Raw genomic sequence first — 22,831 nt, 5'->3', positions numbered from 1 at the left:
CCAAATATATGCTGAAGTTTTATCAGGAGTCCACGATCCTCCCACTCAGACAAAAGTATAAAAATATTATATTGCATGCCTAATGCACTAATTAGGCTGGTATCAGGAAAAATCTAAAGGAGGATTGTAAGAACTTCCTGTTGACAAAACAAAATACTACTATCATCCCATTTAGTGACATTGCAGGTGGCTCTTCCAGATCCAAAGCCTAACATGGGTGAGAGACAACGTTCTCTTAACCCAGATTCCCACAAAATTCAAACAAAACAATAAACTGCCATTGTGGCTCCTGTGTCTGTCAACTGGGACACAGGCATCATCTGAACGTAGCATCAAAGAGGTGCTGACTCTAAGTCACAATAGCCATATTCATGCTCTAATTGCTTTCATGCCATGATGACAGAGATGAGCAGTTATAACAGATACTGTATAACTGTAGTGCTCTCATTACTTCACACTGCTGCTTGGCACATTATAAATTACAGTGACACAGATACACACATCAGATTGCAGCAAACCAAGGAAAATGGCATGTTTGCAGTAACAATTATCATATGTTGCAGAGTCATTTTGTGGTTCTGTGAAAATAGGTGCAAATCTAACTTTTGAAATATTTGCAGTAAAAATTGCTGCACTTCAGACAGCCACTATTAAAGTTGATTCATTGCATATGATCTGATGTTTTGAATTGACACCACAAATCTTTTACTACAGCAAAAAGTTTGGAAATGGATTTTGCTATATAAAACTCAGAAGGCATTTGTCAACATCTATTAATTAATCTACAATTATTTTCTTTTCTTATTGATATATTAAAATATAACATTTAAATGACTATAGCAATAATTTTCATCTATCTTGAATATACATCATGTGCAGTAAAAAAAATGTGACTTGTCACATAAATGGCCGTTCTTCCTCAAACAGCAATGTGATTTTAATAACTGTCTTTCCATTCTATGTGCATCCTATTTAACTTGACAGCATTTCAAGTGCTGCACATATCATACAGTAACATTTTATTTTACTTTGTCATTACCAGTGCTTACTCATCACATCAAAAGTGGACTTCAAATATGCTTTTGAAGCATTGTGTAGTGTGGAGTATTTTGTTCTTTAATTAGAAGGCAAAGCGTTGTGTTTATATTGCAATGATACTATAACTGTGCTAAAAAATTACAATATATATTAATATTACCAGACTAAGCACTCAACACAATAAACAATGATCAGTGAAATTAGAAAATTTAAATTATAGTATCTCATCTTAGCAGAATTACATCATAAAAAAAAAAATTAGGTTGAAACCACAGTAAGTTTCTGAATGGCTCATTTATCAGACAATCAAGGAAACTATTTATTGATGGTGAGTTAATTAAATCAAGTTTTCTTGCAGCAACCAAAAATATAGTTAATAGAAGAGAAAGTTAATAGGTCCAGGAGAACCAATTTTGCTTTCATCACCAGATTCTCCACAGGTCCACTTCTCTTTTTTTCTAATAAACTAAGTAATCATGAAGATCCTACATTTCTTTTTGCACCATTATCACTTGGTAACTCCTTGGATCCTTCTTTTCAGGAAGGTCCTGTTTCATTTCCAATTTCCCTATGACCTCTGTGAAAAAAGTCCTTCTAAGACCTCCTCTTTCTTTTGAAAATTTACATTCTCCTCTATTTCCTACAGATAGATTTTTCATTAAATCATCTCTTTGTTATGATAAACCAATTTCATCTAGTTGACTATCAACTCCCATATCGCCCTTAAAAGTTTTGTCTCTACTCTAGCTACCTACAAACTTCTGTTTTCTTCATCTTCATTTTTATTACAGATCATTTCAATATGAGATGAGAGTTTATGTCTGCCACAAACATACATAAATGTTATTTTCTATTACTTGTTCTATACTTTAGCATCAATGCAATGAATTAATAAATATTACAGTTCTTATGATAATAAACAATAATTTTTAAAATTAATTATAATGTTTCTAAAAGTAAGTCTACCCTTATTTATGGAAATTATTACACAAATTAATTTTAAAAAATTACATAACATTACATCACATTAGCTGTAGTCATTTATTCATCTAAAAATTACTCCAATCATTATTAATTTTCTTATTTTAACTAACAAGTAAGTTTCTTTGATATATTCCAATATTGATTAAGACATAATTAGTTTGACTTTTTATTTTTAATACAATAAAATAATTTATGATGTCATAATATTTTAAATAGTTTAAATATTTTTGGAATTATATCACTCTAATTTTCTAAGACTCACAAAATAAAATAAAATCTGTTATATTACATAAAGTTATAAATTATTTTATGTTTAAATAATCTACTTACTACATTTATAAATTTTATAAAATGCAATATACAATTCCAAAATACAGGTATCCCTTGTACCAACACAACATTTCTACAACACAGTTGGAAAATTGGGGATATCCCCTGTAAAACATGGTTCTGGTTTTTCTCTAACAAGGTTCAGATTTTGTAAAAATCCTTCATACAAAATTTCACAACTTTTAAGTGAAATATTCTTTATTTGATATATATATATATATATACATCAAATTTGTGGGAAGGGAAATAAAACTTCCTTTGGGAGAGATGTTATCATACATATCCGATGAACATCTGGCCACATGTGTCAGAACAAATACCCCATCAGATGTTAAATCCTAAAACCCAATTGGAGGGGAATTTAGTATAAAAAGGGGGTAAAAATGCAAACTTGAGGCAGTCAAAGGAGAAATGAACAATGCCGTATGGAAGTATGGAAGCCATAGGAAGAGCAAAGTCCTGCTCTGGCTCTTCATCAACAGTCTCCAAACCCAGCTGCATCTTCATCTCATTACGAATTCTCTGTCAGCCCAGAATCGCCAGTTAACCTCTCCATAAGAAGAATATTAATCAAAGACCGATTATACAACAGCCTGACATAAAGCCCAATATTTGTCAATAGAGGTNCAGTGTTTTTAAATTCCCTCTCACCATAGCTTACCCCTTAATTTATTTAAGATACGTAGATGATATTCTTTTGGCGTGGCAGGATACGGAAGACTCCTTCCGGGTATTAGAACACCATTTATCAAAAATGTATGCCACTATACACTTCATGTGGGAGAAGGAAGTTGGGAGAAAAATTGCTTTCTTGGACTTGCACATTCAAAAATCCCAGGAAGGCTTGAAGTTTTCCGTCTATCACAAATTTGGCAATATCCCACCCATAATACCGGCCACAGCCTGTCAACCACAGCAATATGTTAATGCGGCCATAGCTCCCTTGATCAGACGGGCATTCTTACTACCATCGACACAACAACTTATCAATACCGAACATGATATAAATTAATATATTTTTTTGCACATAATTGGTTATCCGAAATATCAATTTTCCGAACAACCCCAGTCCCCAATTGATTCAAATAATCGATGCCCTACTGTCTCAAATATATATAAAGAAAAAAAAAATATATATATATATATTTATGTCACTGTGTTTTGTTTTTATAGTTTAATTTTTGTATTTAGTAAAATTTATTTAAATATTTTTAGGGTAAGTGTTATTTACTTTCCTAAAGTTAAAAAAAAAGGTTATCATTTATAAAAATGAATGAAATACAGCAGTATCTTGGTACTCAAACTATTTGGCATTTGAACACAAATTCTGGAGGGAAAAAAATTGCTTGGTCCTTGATTAAACAAACACAACCTGCTAGAACAAATTTTCTATTAATAACGTATTTTTATTTTTATTTTGTCATACATAAAAAATTTTATGGTAAAAATTTTAAAAAATGAAGATGCTACTGATATTTCTGATCGAGATCAAGAGAAAAGCTCAGAAGATGACAATATTTTGTAAAAATAAAACACCCTTGTTTAACTAAAATTAATATTAACACATAATACAGTACTTTTAATTGTGATTTTTACAGTATTTTTAATTGTGATTGTGATTTTTACTAAGAGAAATATTGCATATTTCTCTTAGTAAAGAAAAACAATAGTGTGAGATTAGCAGTGGGCCACTGGGCTCATCCCAAATGACTACTTACTCTGCAACAGGTTGGTAAAACCCGTTCTCGGCTAGTCAGATGGCTAGGAGGGCAAAAATTTGAGTGGGGAGTGTGTCGGTAAGTCGGCAGGTGTCCTTCAGAGACAGGAGACAGGTTTAAAAACAAAACAAGCATTTATTTATATAACTAAGCTAGGATACATAGGTTAAATGCGATTAAATAAATTCACTGTACAAAAGGGACGCTCTAATAGCTTTACCTGCTAGTCTGAGAGAGAGTTCACAAAGCTCTAAAAAGTACAGATACCTGTATGCCGATATGTCTAAAATGCGTTCGTTGAATATGTTCGTTAATGGCGATGGAAGTTCAAACGGCTGTGGTTGGTCGTATGTCCTTTCGGTCCGGAGTATGGAGACAAATATGGCACATCTACCAAGTATAACTTCCGAGGGATCGCCCTGAGCTTCCGGGGACTCGAGCTTTTATACGTTATTCGTGGGAAATGAGTNTAATTAATTAAACAGCTCACTACCGTGTGCTGAAGGTGCATGATGGTCCTTTGTGTCTCTAAAATATCAATATAAACTTAGATCTGATCATAGAACTGAACCTAGAATGCACCTGGACTCCTCATCGACTTTTGGCAAGCTTTTGTGTGAAGACTATGCCGCTATGACTTTCTGCATCTTCAGCGCTTCTGAACTCAAGCTGCTACATACTGTCCAACTTTTTATTTTATTTTATTATTTCTTTTACTTATCATTTATCATTTTCTTTTGTTACCACTATATAATTACAATTTGTTTAATGTATATATAATCCTATACTCACAATATATTCAAATTTTATTACTGTGATCATACAAACAATTATTAGTTTTCTGATTTATGTTTTCTCATATATAAATATTTTGTAGCTCAATACAATCTGTAACACTATTGATTTGTTGTTTCCTCATTTTCTGGTGATGCTCACTGCGGTACCAGAACATGTATAAAATTATACCATAATAAACAATGATTGATTGATTGATTGATTGTATTTTATCTTATTGTATTATAACAATTATTCTACTGAAATCATCCTGTTTCTTATAGTTTGTATTGTTTAGTATCCACTGCTGAATATGAAAGTGGATTCTAATCAAAATAACTACAAATGTTTGAAATTGTTTTTAATTGTTTCTATTTTATTCCATTTATAACTAATTTTTCCAAATATGTTTATATTTATAAAAAAAACTAGTTTTAATGAATATATAATTTGTTAATTAAACACTAATTCAGGATTTTTTTAATGTTTTAGAAAATATCAACAAGTTTTATTTTTATTTTAAAAATATTAAAAAAATAAAGAAATAAACTTACCAGACCCTAACATCAAGAGAGCAGTATCATGAGCATTAATAAAATCAACTGATGTAATTCTTGTATTTGTGCAATTTCCATTACTGTTATAACTTAACATAGCACCTTGTTCCCAGTCCCATACACTAAAAAATAAATTTTCATCATATCAAATTAAACTTTTATTAATTCAATTCAAAGAGTTTCCATCACAATCTATTTATTAAAAATAAAAAAGGCAATTAAATTAAATTGTTTTCAATTATAAATTTTTCATCTTGTATGTGTTAAAGTACAAAAAATTGGAATATAATTATCATGGATTTTTAAGTTATACAGTAAAAGCTCAATATTATGGACCCTGATATAATACACCTTGTTATTATGAATGACCATGTCAATCTGGCCAAGAGCACAGGAAAATTATAAGAAAACCCATTCATTGTAACAGACTCCTTTATAATGGACTCTTGCTACTATAGACTATTTTTCAAGTCTCATATAAACCACTATCCTTCTGTTATTACAGACTTTTCAGTTACTATTTTATTTTGTAGCAATCATTGTTTTATTTATTTCATCATATTCTTCCATATTTCGAAACTGTGTTGTGTCTTTATATTTATTTTTTAAAACCGCAATTTAGCATAGTAACCAACACTTGGCACAAAAACTGAAATAAACAAATGTTGTGCCAAGTGTTGGTTATTAAGCTAAATTGCAGTTTTAAAAAATAAATATTTCATCATAGTCATCATTTTATTTACTTTATTCAAAAAAAATAAATACAAGAATAATATAAAATTTGTTTTTTTTAACTATTCTTTAAATATAGATTTTTAAATTACATTTAATTTTTATTTTGTTTTTTCTACAAGTAATGAGTCTTAGATTTCTTGTGTAAAGAAAAGCCATGGATCATAAAAGAAAACAAAAGGCTTTAGATTTATATTTTACATTTATTGATAGATAGATATATTGTTTTTACAAGTTCAATAGAAATCTAGTATATATTCTTTACAACTAAAATTCTGTCCACTGTGTACTTGACTTTTGCATAGAATATTGATATACAATAACGGACAAGTTGATATTACTATATGGATACAGTAAAAAAAAAAAAAATCTTATATTGATGATGATAGATTCACTGAAACAAGGTAAAAAAAATGTTAATTTAGCACTGAATCTGGAGAAAATATCTGCAGTTTGCAGATGTTTTCTCCAGGTTCAGTGCTAAATTAACATTTTTACCTTGTTAATGGACTTTTCAATATAGCAGACCAGTCCACAATATCGAGTAATCATGATAACACAGCCTTTCATTATAACAGACTAATTTATTCAGTCCCATAGTGGTCTGTTATATTGAGCTTTTATTGTGTATATTTATTTACATTTAATAAAAATACATAAATAATTTTATTATTATTAAACTATGCATTAAAGATAAAATTAATTATATTAAATCACTTTTGACTGACTAAAATTTCTCTATGGACCAGGCCTGGCCAACCCACGGCCCATCACGTTAAATTATGTGGCCCACTAAGTGATATTATATATCTATTAAAACTTTTGTTTCCCGTTATGTGTATACCAAAACAATTAAATAAATGAAAATTTGCATGTGTCATTGTTATAATGCAAGTGCAAGTACAAACTCTTGGTATAACAATAAAATCTTATTCATTTTTATGTAGTCAACAACTTAATTGTTCTAATAAATGGGAGATGACAGTTTGTTGAGAGATTATCTGTCTTGCTATTTATTTATGAATGACCAAGAAATTATTAAAATTACTTGGAATAAAGAAATTGATTGCTGCAATATCAAGTACAGTCGACACCCCTATAACACTGTTGATTATTCCGTTTTATATGAATTCCATGTTGTGCGAGTCACTTAGATTTTACAAATACGTGTGCCAGGCTGTGAACGGTTCACGTATTTGTAAAATCTAAGTGACTCGTACAACATGGAATTCATATAAAACAGAATAATCAACAGTGTTATAGGGGGGGTCGACTGTACTTTGTAAAATACATGTATTGTCCATCTTCAAAACATAGTTCTATTGCTATGATCCACATTATCTGCACAAAATTTTGTGGTAGATTCTGTTTTTTAGGAAGCTTCTAGTTTACTTCTTGTATTTAAATGTTTAAATGCTAAGTGCAAAACCAAAACATTCTTTTTCATATATATATATAATAGATAGTACTGACATCTGTATTTCAGGTTTTACCAATATTTGCTTAGAAGTAAGACTTTCATGACAAACTAATAACAGGTCAGATTGTAGGAGACAATTTTTTATTATTACAGATGAACAATCTATGTTATTTTTCTTTTTTCTTGTTTTTTGGAAAAAGAATATAGTAAATTAACTCTTCAAATTTATTAATTAATTCAGCAAAAACTATCTCATAAAATTAACTTTACTTATGATATTTTGATTAAAATTAAAATTTACTAATTATCTTCTAAAAATAATTTAAACTCAGATAAAAATATTTGGATTTTCATGGAAACTTGAAATAATGAACTTTTTTACAGAAGAGATACTAATACAGTTTCAACAGTATAGGTATAAAAAAACGTTAAAGAAGCACATACAAGATATTCAAATGCTTTTTATAGATAAAAAATAATTAAAATATCACTGTTGAAAGAAAGTTCTAAGGGCATTTTATACTCTGCATACCTAATTATAATCTAATTATACAGATGAAAATAGAAACAATCATGGAAAGAATAATTTTAGAACAATTTAAAGTCATATTAGAGTTTGAGATCCAAGAGTTAATCAAAAAAATTATAACAAGTGATTGTTTAATTGCTGATATGTGGGAATGTTGAAATGTAAATAAATCTCACGGTGAAAATCTGACAACAAGTCAAATTCCCACCGCCCTAGCCAGCCCAGCAATGACATATTATTCAAAGTGTCAACAGTAGAAAACATAAGATCACCTTACCAAATTCCCATACCGAAAGGAGATATAATGGAGTGCACCCAATCTACAGGGCAGACAGTATATGAAGAGAGTAGACAGCTTGAAGGATGGACATCATCAGAGAGTGTGATCTGAAGCTCTTGTCTCACCAACCCTCAACTCCATCAAAGTCTCTCTATTGACCTTGACCAGATCCACAATCATCTTGCCGACTATTGTATAAACCGGATCCACAACTATCGAGTTCTTTTCACAAGGTATGGGGCGTAGAACAGTAATTAGAAGTGTACACTCTCTCTCTCGGTCAATTGAGATATTAACTTTACACAGTTCAGTAAATTGTTTTAGTTGTTAAACAGCTCTTGTGTGGACTTACTTAGGAGAATGGTCACCCTATCAACAGACTCATCGCACCTCCCCACTTGACATATAGCCCTCCTATAAAAATGATAATTTAGCATAATTGCAAGTTAGGATGCAAACTACAACTATCCTAACTGGTGTCAAGAGAAACAGTCCAGATCTAACGATCTTGAGACAACTATATTTAACAGCCATCCAATGACAATTGAGCGGTCTTCACTAGACTGACATTGGGAAAAGGGTTTAGAGCAGAAGTGTCCAAACTACGGCCCACAGGCCAGACCCAGCCTGGCAGGTGAAAAATACAGATTTTTTCATGCAAACCCATTTAATTTTAAAAAATGTATATATATATATATATATAATCACATTTGATGAAAAAAAGGATTTTTAATTTTTAAAAATAATAAAAATAAAATAATATATACAGTAATACCCTGACTTACGCGATTTTCAAATCTCGGCAATTCGTCTTTTGTTTGAGCGCCACACAACTCTTGATTATTCACTCCTCCCACACTATTGTTCAGCTTACATGTTTGGATGTGTCGCGCGGAATCGACGCATAGCTACAATTTATTTTGTGTAATTTATTTCTGTTTGTTATATCTACGGAGACTTGAGAGACTATGTGGTGATTTCTTGTAATCGTGAACGAACCAAAAGGCAAGATAAGATTAACGAGAACATTTACTAGCTTACATACATCCGACTTGGATTTTATACAAAAGGCATCTACAATCGTAAACAATTGACGAAAAAAGTATACATTTAACAGATAATAAACAAAGACTCAAGAACAATTTACCTTTTGTATATATAACTGACAAGATTATCTTTCAAATTATAATTAAACAGACTCGATCCCAACCAATCTTTTGATTGTCAGACATACAAAAGAAATGAACAGATGGCGCCTAACTTAAGCACGGTTTACAATAACGAATATGATTAATCTTAACACTCTACTATGTCATCCAAACGAAGTAGAGCTGATTTTTTTGCATCAAACAAGAAAAGAAAAACTTTATCTTTGGAATGTAAAGTTAACATTATTAAAGACTTCGATACAAAAATGAAAATTTGTGAATTGGCAAAGAATTGATGGTCAGAACAATTATAAAAGGTAAAGAAAAAATTTTTAAAGCTGTGAAAAATGCTCAATCATTAGATTCAAGCATCATTCATAAATATCACAGTAATATAACTGAGATGGAAACAATGTTAAAATTATGGTGTGATAATCAAGTAAATGTGAAAAATTGTCCTGTTGATCAGAACACAGTGTGCTCTCAAGCTAAGCTGATTTTTGAGAGATTGAAAGAGGATGCTGGAATTGACAAATTGAATCTGAATTTGTTGACTTGTCATATTATAATGCAGTTTAATGGCTTAGTTGTGGAAAAGTGCTATTGCAGTTCTTTAGGCTTAGAAATGAAATTAATTTCTTGTAAAGAAAAATCACCCTGAACCACTTTTATCAGATGCCGAGTGACTCTGGAAGTTGACTTTTTATGCAGATGTTGCGTCATACATAAATAACTTGAACTTAAAGCTCCAAGGTAAAAACAACTTAATTTGTGATTTATTCACACAAATCAAAGCATTCAGGGCAAAGCTGATATTGTTCGAAAGTCAGATGAATAAATGTAATTTTACCCATTTCCTGTGGTGTGAAGAATTGAATACAGAAACTGATGAACAATTTCCAACCAGATTTACTGTAAAAGTCATCACGGATTTAAAACAAGAATTTCAAAAGTGATTTTCTGATCTTGACATGAATTCAAAGGAAATTTGGCTGTTTCAAATCCATTTGACTGCAATGCTGCCGACGTTTCAAGTCAGTTTCAAATGGAAATTATTGATCTTCAAGCTAACAATCAAATCAAAAATAAATACAAGGAAGGAAACTTGGTTGATTTTTACAAATTTTTGAATGCCAAAGAGTTTCCAAATTTAAAGCAATTTGCTTGTAAATTTATTTCTATGTTTGGGACTACCTATATGTGCAAACAAACTTTTTCCAGGATGAAGTATCTGAAACCAAAGTACAGGGCAAATTTATCGGTTGATCATTTGCAATCATTGCTTATAATTGGTGTTTCAGATTTTAATCCCAACTTTAAATAAATTCTTCAGCAGAAAACACAGTTCCATTAAAAGTTGCATGAAATAATTTTCTAATTATATATAACTTAACCAGGTTTGTTTAGTATTGGTGTATCTGTAACTGTAAAAAATAAAATTCAATGCTGCCTTAGTCATGAGATTTTTTAATTCACATATCCACGTGGCTCACCACAAATGTATTTAAATCCCAATCTGGCCCTTGCAGCAAAAAGTTTAGACACCTCTGGTTTAGAGCTTTACTCTGACCCCCAGCTTCTCACAAGAAATTGTTAAATATGATTAGTAAGTCTTTGAATAACATCTAGTTCATTTTTTTGTTGATAAGTACAGTGGAACCTTGCTTAACAAGCACAATTCATTCCAGAATCTTATTCATAATGCAAAACACTCTTTAAGCAAAATAATATTTCCCACATAAATTAATGTAAAATATGATAATGCATTCCATGCCAGAAAAAAAATACTCAAATATTTTACTTATAACATTTATTCAAAGAAAATTATACAATATATATTGTTAAGGAGCATGAATCATCTTTATCTTTCCTTCTAGCACAAAATGAACCAACCTGGAATGCATATTAAATTTAATAATTTTAAATAATTAATTTTTAATTTAAACATGTATGGAATTTAATTTGGAATTGGTCATTAAATTTTGTAAGGATTCGAATCTATGTAGGTTCTAGTCGAAGGTAACACAAAAAATGGAGGTAAGAATGCCATGTGCTACTTAACAGGGTTTTCACCAGTTCAAACAAGGAGCAGACCGTAGAGTAGAGGGTGCAACAATACTAAGTTTTAAAGATTACATTTACAACTTCTTAACATATTTAATACGAGATGGCATCATAACTTCCTACCTCTAATCAAATTAATTAATTTCTAATATTTAATTATAACCTTTACATAGCCCAAGAATTTGGCATATCATTTGGCGTTTTTATTATATAACAGGTTATGGTTGTTGATGTTTATATGTAATATGTCTGAATACAAGTTTGGAAAAATGTGTGATAACAAGCAACACTAAGATGCTAGCAGAACGAGTGCTAAACACATACTGTTGTAGCATGTTCACAATCCGGGACTTCCCTTCTCCTCATCACTCGTTATGTGAAACATCGCTTGTTAAGCAAGTCATTTTTTTACAATTTGTTTTGCTCATTATGAAATGTGCTCATTAAGCGAGGTTCCACTGTACTGAATATTAATAAATTAGTAATACAGTGTTAAAGATAATTTATATCTTACTTAATTTAGTTAACTATATATATATATTATATCATTTATTCAAATATTACTCTTAATATTTGAAAGCAACAGTTGTAAATAAACTGGTTGACAGATGGTAAAGTTCACTTAACAATTAAGTAAACTAGTATCAACTTACAGCAAAAAGTTTGTTTNTTATTCAAAGAAAATTATACAATATATATTGTTAAGGAGCATGAATCATCTTTATCTTTCCTTCTAGCACAAAATGAACCAACCTGGAATGCATATTAAATTTAATAATTTTAAATAATTAATTTTTAATTTAAACATGTATGGAATTTAATTTGGAATTGGTCATTAAATTTTGTAAGGATTCGAATCTATGTAGGTTCTAGTCGAAGGTAACACAAAAAATGGAGGTAAGAATGCCATGTGCTACTTAACAGGGTTTTCACCAGTTCAAACAAGGAGCAGACCGTAGAGTAGAGGGTGCAACAATACTAAGTTTTAAAGATTACATTTACAACTTCTTAACATATTTAATACGAGATGGCATCATAACTTCCTACCTCTAATCAAATTAATTAATTTCTAATATTTAATTATAACCTTTACATAGCCCAAGAATTTGGCATATCATTTGGCGTTTTTATTATATAACAGGTTATGGTTGTTGATGTTTATATGTAATATGTCTGAATACAAGTTTGGAAAAATGTGTGATAACAAGCAACACTAAGATGCTAGCAGAATGAGTGCTAAACACATACTGTTGTAGCATGTTCACAATCCGGGACTTCCCTTCTCCTCATCACTCGTTATGTGAAACATCGCTTGTTAAGCAAGTCATTTTTTTACAATTTGTTTTGCTCATTATGAAATGTGCTCATTAAGCGAGGTTCCACTGTACTGAATATTAATAAATTAGTAATACAGTGTTAAAGATAATTTATATCTTACTTAATTTAGTTAACTATATATATATATTATATCATTTATTCAAATATTACTCTTAATATTTGAAAGCAACAGTTGTAAATAAACTGGTTGACAGATGGTAAAGTTCACTTAACAATTAAGTAAACTAGTATCAACTTACAGCAAAAAGTTTGTTTTCATATCTTTTACACAGGCTTTTGAAATGGACAATTTGCAGTATTTATTTGACAGAATGTATATTAAGTGTAATAAAACTTCTTACTCTATTTTTATAATTAAATGTTACCTGTAGGAATCTTTATCTGTAACAACAAGATGAGACTCATAAGGATGAAAAAGTATCACAGAAGGTATACTTGGATTTTTATTAATAAAAACTTGTTCATCTAACTTTCCTTTAGCTAAAATATAAAATAATTATATTATGTTTTATTACCATATTGCATATATCAAATATGTAAACATACATTTAAAACAAGTGTTATAAATAATTGAAAAAAAAATTTTATTTTACAAATTTTGTTAGAGTAGCAATACAAATGTTACTGTAATAATTAACTATAATCACTAACTCCAATAAAAACTTAATTAAAAGTACAAAATAATATAAAATTAACAAAACTGTATTCAATTTTTATAAATTAAAAGATTAATAATAAATTCTAATGTTATATTAACTAGGTTTTATTTCCAGTTAATTAAGTTGTTTTAATATTTTTAACATTTAATCATTAGATTGTTTTTGTATTACTTCTACTTTAAATATTGGTTTTAAAACTAAATTGTAACTCCAATTTACAAGCATACTTTATTCATAAAAACCTCAAACTGGGACAAACTTTCAATTATTTTTTGTCAATATCAAATTTCTTGTATAGACCAGTCACCCTATACATGTTCTCCAAATAACATCAAAGTGCTGTACATATCAATTAATAATTCTAAATGAAATGAAACAAAAGAAAATAAAACTGATGATCACAACATTTTGGCAACGTTAAAGGTGTCATCCCAATAACCAATCTGCAAACTAATGGTGACAGACTTAAAACATGCTGTACCATAAAAATTGCTAATCACAGATTACTGGATTAGAGAGTTTCAATTGTATATTTAGATTTTTTCTTCCTCAAATGAAGCATATTTTAAATCAAACTAAGATTTAAATCTAACTCTATCCTAAACTTTCATTTTTATTTCTACCTTTCAAGCTCATTCTCTAATTTAATGTATATGTTACAGTCAAAACCCGTTTTTAGTTAGAACGCGTTTTAACTAGTTGAAACTAGTTTATACTGAATGTCTTTGTTAAAACCCGTTTTGTCTAGTTGAAACTAGTTTATACTGAATGTCTTTGTTAAAACCCGTTTTGTCTAGTTAAAACTAGTTTTAACTCAAATTCATTTTTGACTAGCAGTAAATTCTAGTTTTAACTAGACAAAACGGGTTTTAACAAAGACATCCAGTATAAACTAGTTTTAACTAGTTAAAACGCATCCTAACTAAAAACTGGTTTGACTGCAACGCATAGAGTGATTCGGGGTAAGATGGTAAGCGGGGGAAGATGCCTAATTTTTGATATTTTCAAACGGTGACGTCACATATTGTCATGTATTTGTATGATGAATCGTTGGGCCAATATTGAGTGCGGAAAGCTGTAGTTGGCTACCGTTACTTCATTTTCTACATCCGAGAAGAATAAAAGCTAGATAAGAACGAAGTTTTTGTTGTGAAATGTTTCTAGAATAATTTTAAACTAAAAGTTAAAATGGAATTTATTAAAAATTGCTAAAAACAATTAATGTGTGATGTAGTTAAGGTTCTAAAGTTTCCATTGTCAGCTACCGCCGATCCCGATCGGACATGCTGGAGCACGTGACTCTACTAGGCATCTTACCCCAACAAATGGAAAATATGCCACATTTTTCTTGGGGTAACGTGCCTATTTTTTGTTAATTGATTTCCAATATGCCTATTTTTAATAAACTTTTGTTTTCTCGTTTTATTGCAGGATATGCATAGAAATTATATAAGGACTTCTCAAAAAAGTTTTTGGACTGAAAAAAGCTTTCAGCTAGCTATAGAACACGTTAGAACGGGCGGAAACTTAACAATACTTATACTGTGCTGTTATACTTACTATGAAGTACTTTGTACTACATATGCAATAAATTAAATTTGGTTAAGAAATTCAAAAATTAATTTTAAGCAATTATATTTGTTATCTTACCCTAATGGCATTTGGCATCTCACCCAGATACTTGGGGTGAGATGCTTAAAATGCCAGACAGTGAAAAAGTCGTCATTGCAAACACAGTATAGAATTTTTTAAAATAAACTCCAAACTTTTATTTGAAAGACATACTCCAGAATATGATATTTTCATTAGAGGGCTCCTAAACTCAAATTAGCGCTGTAATTTTCTTCATAAGCAAAATGTTAGGCATCTTCCGCCGAATCACTATACATAACTTTATTTCCCCCAAACATATTTATGTAGCTAAAATTAGTTTTAACTAATGTTAAAAGTTAAAACTAGTTTTATCTAAAGTCAAAACATGTACAGCAGTAAATTAACTAGACAAAACCGATTTTGTCTAGTTAAAACTAGAATTTACTGTAGTCAAAAATGAATTTGAGTTAAAACTAGTTTTAACTAGACAAAACGGGTTTTAACAAAGACATTCAGTATAAACTAGTTTTAATTAGTTAAAACGCGTTCTAACTAAAAACGGGTTTTGACTGTAACATATATATCTAATTTATTTTTTGATAAATAGATACCATATGTACACACACACAGTTATAACTAAAAATATGATCTATATTTTAAAGAATAAAATGTTACCTAGTCTTTTCCTTTCTTCTTGTACATTTTTCCTGATTGTTGCATTTCGAAGAAATTTCCAGTCACGTTCTTGTTGACTTGCACTATCTGAATCACCATCATCAGGAAACTAAATATTTTTAAATTGTTACGTTACTGTAGGAATATATTATCACATTTAACTATAAATTTTTAAATTTACTATGCGAGTATAATAAATTTTTGATTTTCTGAAGTAACTGTAAAAAAAAACCCAGAAAAAAATTCAACTTTTCTTTGCTAAATTTAATAATATAATATCCTATATCAGTACATTACCAGCTCTACATGGACTACATTTTATTGATGGAATAAAAATATATCTATGGAAACTATGTTTGAATTAAAGTTTTTCTTAAAACAATTCGTTAATTGCATTATTTCAGTTTTTGTCATTTTCATTTGTACGAGGGCTACTTTTTAAATAAGGTCTGTTTGTGAATGAGAGTGAGAATGACGCGGAATTGCAGCAGTGTGCATGAGCATCTGCTTTCAGCATGCTTTGCACATGTTTAGATGCCATTTGCAGCCATATCATCTGTCTATGTGCTGAACTGTAGAAGTTTATAATGTTTAAGAAAATTGAGTTGCCTGCCAACTGTAAGATACAATCTGTTATTTGATTTCAGCACAAAAGATTGTGGTAACTGTCTTTTAGGACAGGAAAGGGACTTTGTTAGTGGATTTTATACCAAGAGGCACAACAATCAATTCTGATGCTTATTTTGACCTTGAGAATACTACGCCTTGCCATACAAGACAGGTGGCATGGCCTAATGTCTTCTGACGGCAGATTCCTTTGAAGTCGGAATTTAAAATATTTTTGAGCAATATGACAAATGTTTGAACAAAAATGGAAATTATGTAGAAAAGTAGATAAAAGTATGTAGAATATGTGAAAAAATATATTTTAATGATATTTACAGTATTTTTCTTATTATTAAAAAACGGACCTTATTTAAAAAATAGCCCTCGTAAAATTGATAACTTTTGTTTTATAACTTAACAGTAGGCAAAAACAACTGCTTTTCTTATCATTTAATCACAATATATTGCATTTTGCAATGTAATTTTAGTTAATTTTAAACTAGACCATAACATCAAACATAATCTCTTCTCTTATATTGATATTTAAGAAAGCCAAAAAATCAAAAATTATTATAAAATTAAATGTTGAATAATTCAAAATTCATTCAATAATGTTATAAGTAGTGGAAGATTTTTCCCATCACAAGTTACATATACTAGGTTTTGCTTAATGGTACACACCCAAATTCTTAGATTAACAAAATTGGATGTAGTTAAAATTACATTACAGCAATAGCAAAAACATAAGAGTTAATATTTTGGAAAATGAACAATATTGAAGACTAAATAAAAGGAAAAAGTTTCTGAAGTCTTCTGAACATTCCACTCACAATCACCAGAGCAAAATTAGCATTAACAGAGTTGATCTTTCTTTATAGGCCCTTCTCCACCTATACTTATGAAAATTACTTAAAAGTTCATGTGACATCAGATACTTGTAAAAATGTCTTTGTAAAATAAAGATTAAATTCATAGGAACTTTTAAACAATGTTCTTTTTAAAATGTAGGTCAATATCATATCAGTAATTAATAAAGAGATTTTAGCTTTCTTGAAAAACCTGTACAGAAATGTTTGTTTTAAATTTGCATCACTCTGCTGATGAAATGTTCTTGTAGAATTTTTTAAAAATTTATTCTGTATTCATTGAGTTTGATGGAACAGCTGTACCTAAATGGAGCTAAAAACATTTGTGTGTGATTATTAAATTGAGTGCAGAGGTAAGCACCAAGGTTTCTGCAAGAGTTATTGAGATTTAGCTTGAAATGTCTTTCAAATTGTTCTACATTTAAAAAATAACAACATTTGAGAATTCTCCTTATTAAAACAAAATATCTTTTAAGGTTTATTTTTCTGTGCAATATTGTTTTCATCATTTATAAATCTTTAATTATATGTCTTTGAATTTTGTTATGAATGCAACAATTATACTACATAAAGGTAAGCACAATGTTCTGTAAAAAAAAAATTCTGCAAAATAATCTAATTACCAGTAAAATAAGTTCTAATAAACACTGTGATCTACCTCATCATTTTAATGTTATGAATTTATTAAATACTCAATATAAATTAACAATAAATTTGAGGAAAAATTACCCAATTACATGTAAGTTTATTTTGATATATCACAAGCTTATGATTCCATTAAACCATAAATACTTTTAAGCATTCTAAATAATAAATTTGTCTTAAACTCTATAATAACTTCATGGTTAAATAACTATTATTTATTAGGTACAATACTTTGTAAAAGTTAATGACTACTTCTTTTAAGATTTCTTTCTCATCACAAATATTCAACAATGTTCAATTTTAAGAAATATCTTATTTTAAATCACTTTGCTTCTTTAACAATAACTTTTGCCAATGGTATTAAAATTATAAACACATTTTATATAATTTATATAGATTTTAAACCAGCTTTCAAAATCTCAATCTTAATATAAATCTTAATAAGACAGTATTGATGTATTTTACCGTGATTAACAACTGAACTTCCTATCAAATACTGGAGGTAATATACTTCCTTCTACCTGTATAAAAACCTTCCAAATCTCCAGTGATACTCGTTTAAGCAAACATTTTCGACCCTACCAGGGTCTTCATCAGGCCACCGTTACAAAAATTCAAACAGTGCGAAATCGAACAGAAACCAAATAACTGTGATTCAAATCTTCGAACGTCAACGCTAATATCAAAAATAGAACACCACGCTCTTGTAGCGATGTCGTCAAATCACGCGCAACCTGCGCTTGCAATAAAACCATATTACACCTAATTATGTGGACTGCGTCTCTGGAGTTAATACATGTATTGTTTAATCCCGCTTTATAAATTTCTAAGGTCTCCATGATTCTTAGTTGGTCAGTACGGTGTGATAGCCTAACTAGACTGGCATTCTGCAGATCCACCGTAATTCCAGGCTCCGTGGCTACTGTTGAAAGGGTGGTGGAGTGTTTATTGTTATCAATATCATACTTATGCTCCTTAAGACGTTTGCGGAGGGAGCGTTTGGTTGAGCCTACATATACTAACTTATTATTAAATCTGTCATCCCAAAGGGGTATAGAATACACCCCCGGTGCGTCCTTCAAGTCAATCCCATCCTTCCCGTTTCGGAGTAAGCCGTAAATGGATCTTGGCCTACTGTACGTTATTTTGTTATTAGTGCGTGAAGAGATTTCTCTGTATAATGTGTCAAGCTGGTGGTTGTACTCTACTATTTTTCTTTTACGGTTGTCGTCAGGCGGAAGTTCTGGGATATCCGGAGTATTGCGCGTGTTCTTCCGCATATATGCCCGTGCAATATTATATACCAAGTTCTTACTGTATCCATGCTGTGTGGCTATTTCCTGGATATGCTCCAGCTCAGCTATGGTATCTTCCCATTCAGAATGGTGGGTGAAGGCTCTCTTAGTCAATGCCCGAAATGCCGCTATCTTATAGGAGTAAGGATCCTCCGAGTTAGCTGGGATGAACATTGGTACATAGCACTTTTTGTAAAAAACTTTGAACGAAATCCCATTATTTATTAATTGAATATCCACGTCAAGAAAATGTGCGGCCCTATTGCTTTTTTGGTCAAGCTTAATGCTTAGGCCATACGGGTTGTTGTTCATTTTACTTATGAAATGGTTGACGTTAGGTTCCGTTCTCCATATGATAATGACATCATCGACATATCTCCTGTACATGAGTATGTTGGAATCGTAAAGAGGTATGACTTGTTGCTCCAGTCTCCTTATAACCAGCTCACATAGATCCCCCGAAAGAGGGCTCCCCATTGGGACACCCCATTTTTGGAGGTACATTTTGCCGTTAAAACGGAAGAAGGAAGAGTAACACAATATGTGCGCTAGCTCTAAAATGTCATCGAAAACACATTTTAGAGCTAGCGCACATATTGTGTTACTCATCCTTCTTCCGTTTTAACGGCAAAACGTACCTCCAAAAACGGGGTGTCCCAATGGGGAGCCCTCTTTCGGGGGATCTATGTGAGCTGGTTATAAGGAGACTGGAGCAACAAGTTATACCTCTTTACGATTCCAACATACTCGTGTACAGGAGATATGTCGATGATGTCATTATCGTATGGAGAACGGAACCTAACGTCAACCAGTTCATAAGTAAAATGAACAACAACCCGTATGGCCTAAGCATTAAGCTTGACCAAAAAAGCAATAGGGCCGTACATTTTCTTGACGTTGATATTCAATTAATAAATAATGGGATTTCGTTCAAAGTTTTTTACAAAAAGTGTTATGTACCAATGTTCATCCCAGCTAACTCGGAGGATCCTTACTCCTATAAGATAGCGGCATTTCGGGCATTGACTAAGAGAGCCTTCACCCACCATTCTGAATGGGAAGATACCATAGCTGAGCTGGAGCATATCCAGGAAATAGCCACACAGCATGGATACAGTAAGAACTTGGTATATAATATTGCACGGGCATATATGCGGAAGAACACGCGCAATACTCCGGATATCCCAGAACTTCCGCCTGACGACAACCGTAAAAGAAAAATAGTAGAGTACAACCACCAGCTTGACACATTATACAGAGAAATCTCTTCACGCACTAATAACAAAATAACGTACAGTAGGCCAAGATCCATTTACGGCTTACTCCGAAACGGGAAGGATGGGATTGACTTGAAGGACGCACCGGGGGTGTATTCTATACCCCTTTGGGATGACAGATTTAATAATAAGTTAGTATATGTGGGCTCAACCAAACGCTCCCTCCGCAAACGTCTTAAGGAGCATAAGTATGATATTGATAACAATAAACACTCCACCACCCTTTCAACAGTAGCCACGGAGCCTGGAATTACGGTGGATCTGCAGAATGCCAGTCTAGTTAGGCTATCACACCGTACTGACCAACTAAGAATCATGGAGACCTTAGAAATTTATAAAGCGGGATTAAACAATACATGTATTAACTCCAGAGACGCAGTCAACATCTCTAGTGCATGGAAGTTTTGCTACGAAGGAACACCCCACACATAATTAGGTGTAATATGGTTTTATTGCAAGCGCAGGTTGCGCGTGATTTGATGACATCGCTACAAGAGCGTGGTGTTCTATTTTTGATATTAACGTTGACGTTCGAAGATTTGAATCACAGTTATTTGGTTTCTGTTCGATTTCGCACTGTTTGAATTTTTCTAACGGTGGCCTGATGAAGACCCTGGTAGGGTCGAAAACGTTTGCTTAAATGAGTATCACTGAGATTTGGAAGGTTTTTATACAGGTAGAAGGAAGTATTTTACCGTGATTAAATTCCAACCTGAAATATATGATTAGAACTTTCTTATGTTAATGTAATCAATGATGTAGATGTCAATTATATTTGATAATACATTAATTAACCTTTAAACATCATATTGGTAAAATAACAAGGAAACTAGCAATACATAGAGAAATACTATGAAGAAATTGTCAGCATATTTTATTCTAAACTAACCTTAAACTCCATTTACTTTGCAAATTTTTAAGCTGTTATTGACTACTGTTTACTCATATGGGTAGATAGTGGTCAATAACAACTGCTTCAAACAGCCATGCCATAAAATTCTTTAAAAAATTTCTAAAACATATCTTCTGAACAAACTTGCTTTACCTTTTACTGAGTCTCTGAGATTGCATGAATTTGATTCAGTATTCCAGACAGATATAGCAGAGTTGTTTACTTTGAGAGAATTTTAGCAAATTTTTTAATGAATTTCTTTTCCCCAACTACTTTAGTTTACACATATCTAATATTGATATACATAATGCTTCTTGCTTTAATATTCCTGAATTTAGATATCACAAAAGACTTTCTTTTACAGGTTTATAAATTCAATTAAAAATGGTTGAAAATATTTTGTTTTTGGACTATTTTAAATTTAAACAACATAAAAATCCTCTTAGTCTGTATTTTATTTTATTTCTTTTTTAAACATGTGTTATTTTTATACTTTTAAGTTTATTTTCATTGTTATCATAGGGAGGCTTATTTTGCCCACTGGGCATCACTGTCTTTTGTGTAAAGAATAATGTGTTGTAATATAAAGAAATTATGATTTAGGAAATTCATGCTCTTTTAATGTTAAAAAAGCAAACAAAGCATTTAGCAAAACATTTTAAACAAACTACAAAATAATTTTTATTTAAATTAATTGGTTAAAATAATATAAAATTTCTACAATTTTTACTTTAAATTATATAGTAAATATATATTAATGGAATATTTATTGTAAAGGTTACCAAGATATAAGGTTTCTATGCTTTATTTGATGATAGATTAGCTTTATTTAAAGCATATTGTATCTTTATAAGAAAAACTATTAAATATATACTTTATTGAATATCCTTCTAATAAATTATCTTGTTTTTATTTAATCTCTCTTTAATTATACTACAATAATTTTATATTTTATTTTTAATTTAAATGTATAAATTTTAACATTTTTATTGCTTTATAATACAGTAGAGCATCGTTTATCCTAATCAATTGGGGACTGGGGTTGTTCAGATAACTTATTTTTTGGATAACCGATTATGTACGAAAAAATATATTAATTTATCCCGCATTGAAATTTTTCTCCGTTGCGTGTCGCTTCACGTTGAATTTTCGTCGATGTTAAGCCTAACGAAGACTATTGTATCGTTAAAAATTATTTTTTTATTTTGTACAAACAAAATAAATATATTGAAAAATATAAAAACAATAAAAAATTATACTTCAGAAGTTAATTTAGTATCAAAAACGTAAAATATTTGAGTAGCCCAAGACATAGCCAAAGATACAGCGCCACAGTACTGGCGAAAATTCAAATTAGTCGACTGGAATTCCTTCGGATAACCGACCTTCGGATAAACGACGCTCTACTGTA

General features: G+C 30.7%; 1 protein-coding gene across 1 annotated transcript in view; it reads right to left on the bottom strand.

Annotated features, from left to right (window-relative positions):
• LOC111635155 (regulatory-associated protein of mTOR-like) overlaps positions 1-22,831 on the bottom strand; it is a 46,030-nt gene that overhangs the window by 16,841 nt on the left and 6,358 nt on the right. The window contains exons 3-5 of the mRNA XM_023380022.1: positions 15,840-15,948; positions 13,278-13,392; positions 5,399-5,523 (exon numbers count right to left, since the gene is read on the bottom strand). Of these exons, the coding sequence (XP_023235790.1) occupies positions 5,399-5,523; positions 13,278-13,392; positions 15,840-15,948 (349 nt within the window). The remainder of the gene's footprint in view (positions 1-5,398; positions 5,524-13,277; positions 13,393-15,839; positions 15,949-22,831) is intronic.

Source organism: Centruroides sculpturatus, unplaced genomic scaffold (genome assembly GCF_000671375.1).
Source record: "Centruroides sculpturatus isolate CEXI.00-Female unplaced genomic scaffold, Cexi_2.0 scaffold827, whole genome shotgun sequence".
NCBI classification, from domain to species: domain Eukaryota; kingdom Metazoa; phylum Arthropoda; class Arachnida; order Scorpiones; family Buthidae; genus Centruroides; species Centruroides sculpturatus.
Note: the sequence above shows the minus strand (reverse complement) of the source record. Positions and strands in the feature narration are given on the sequence as shown.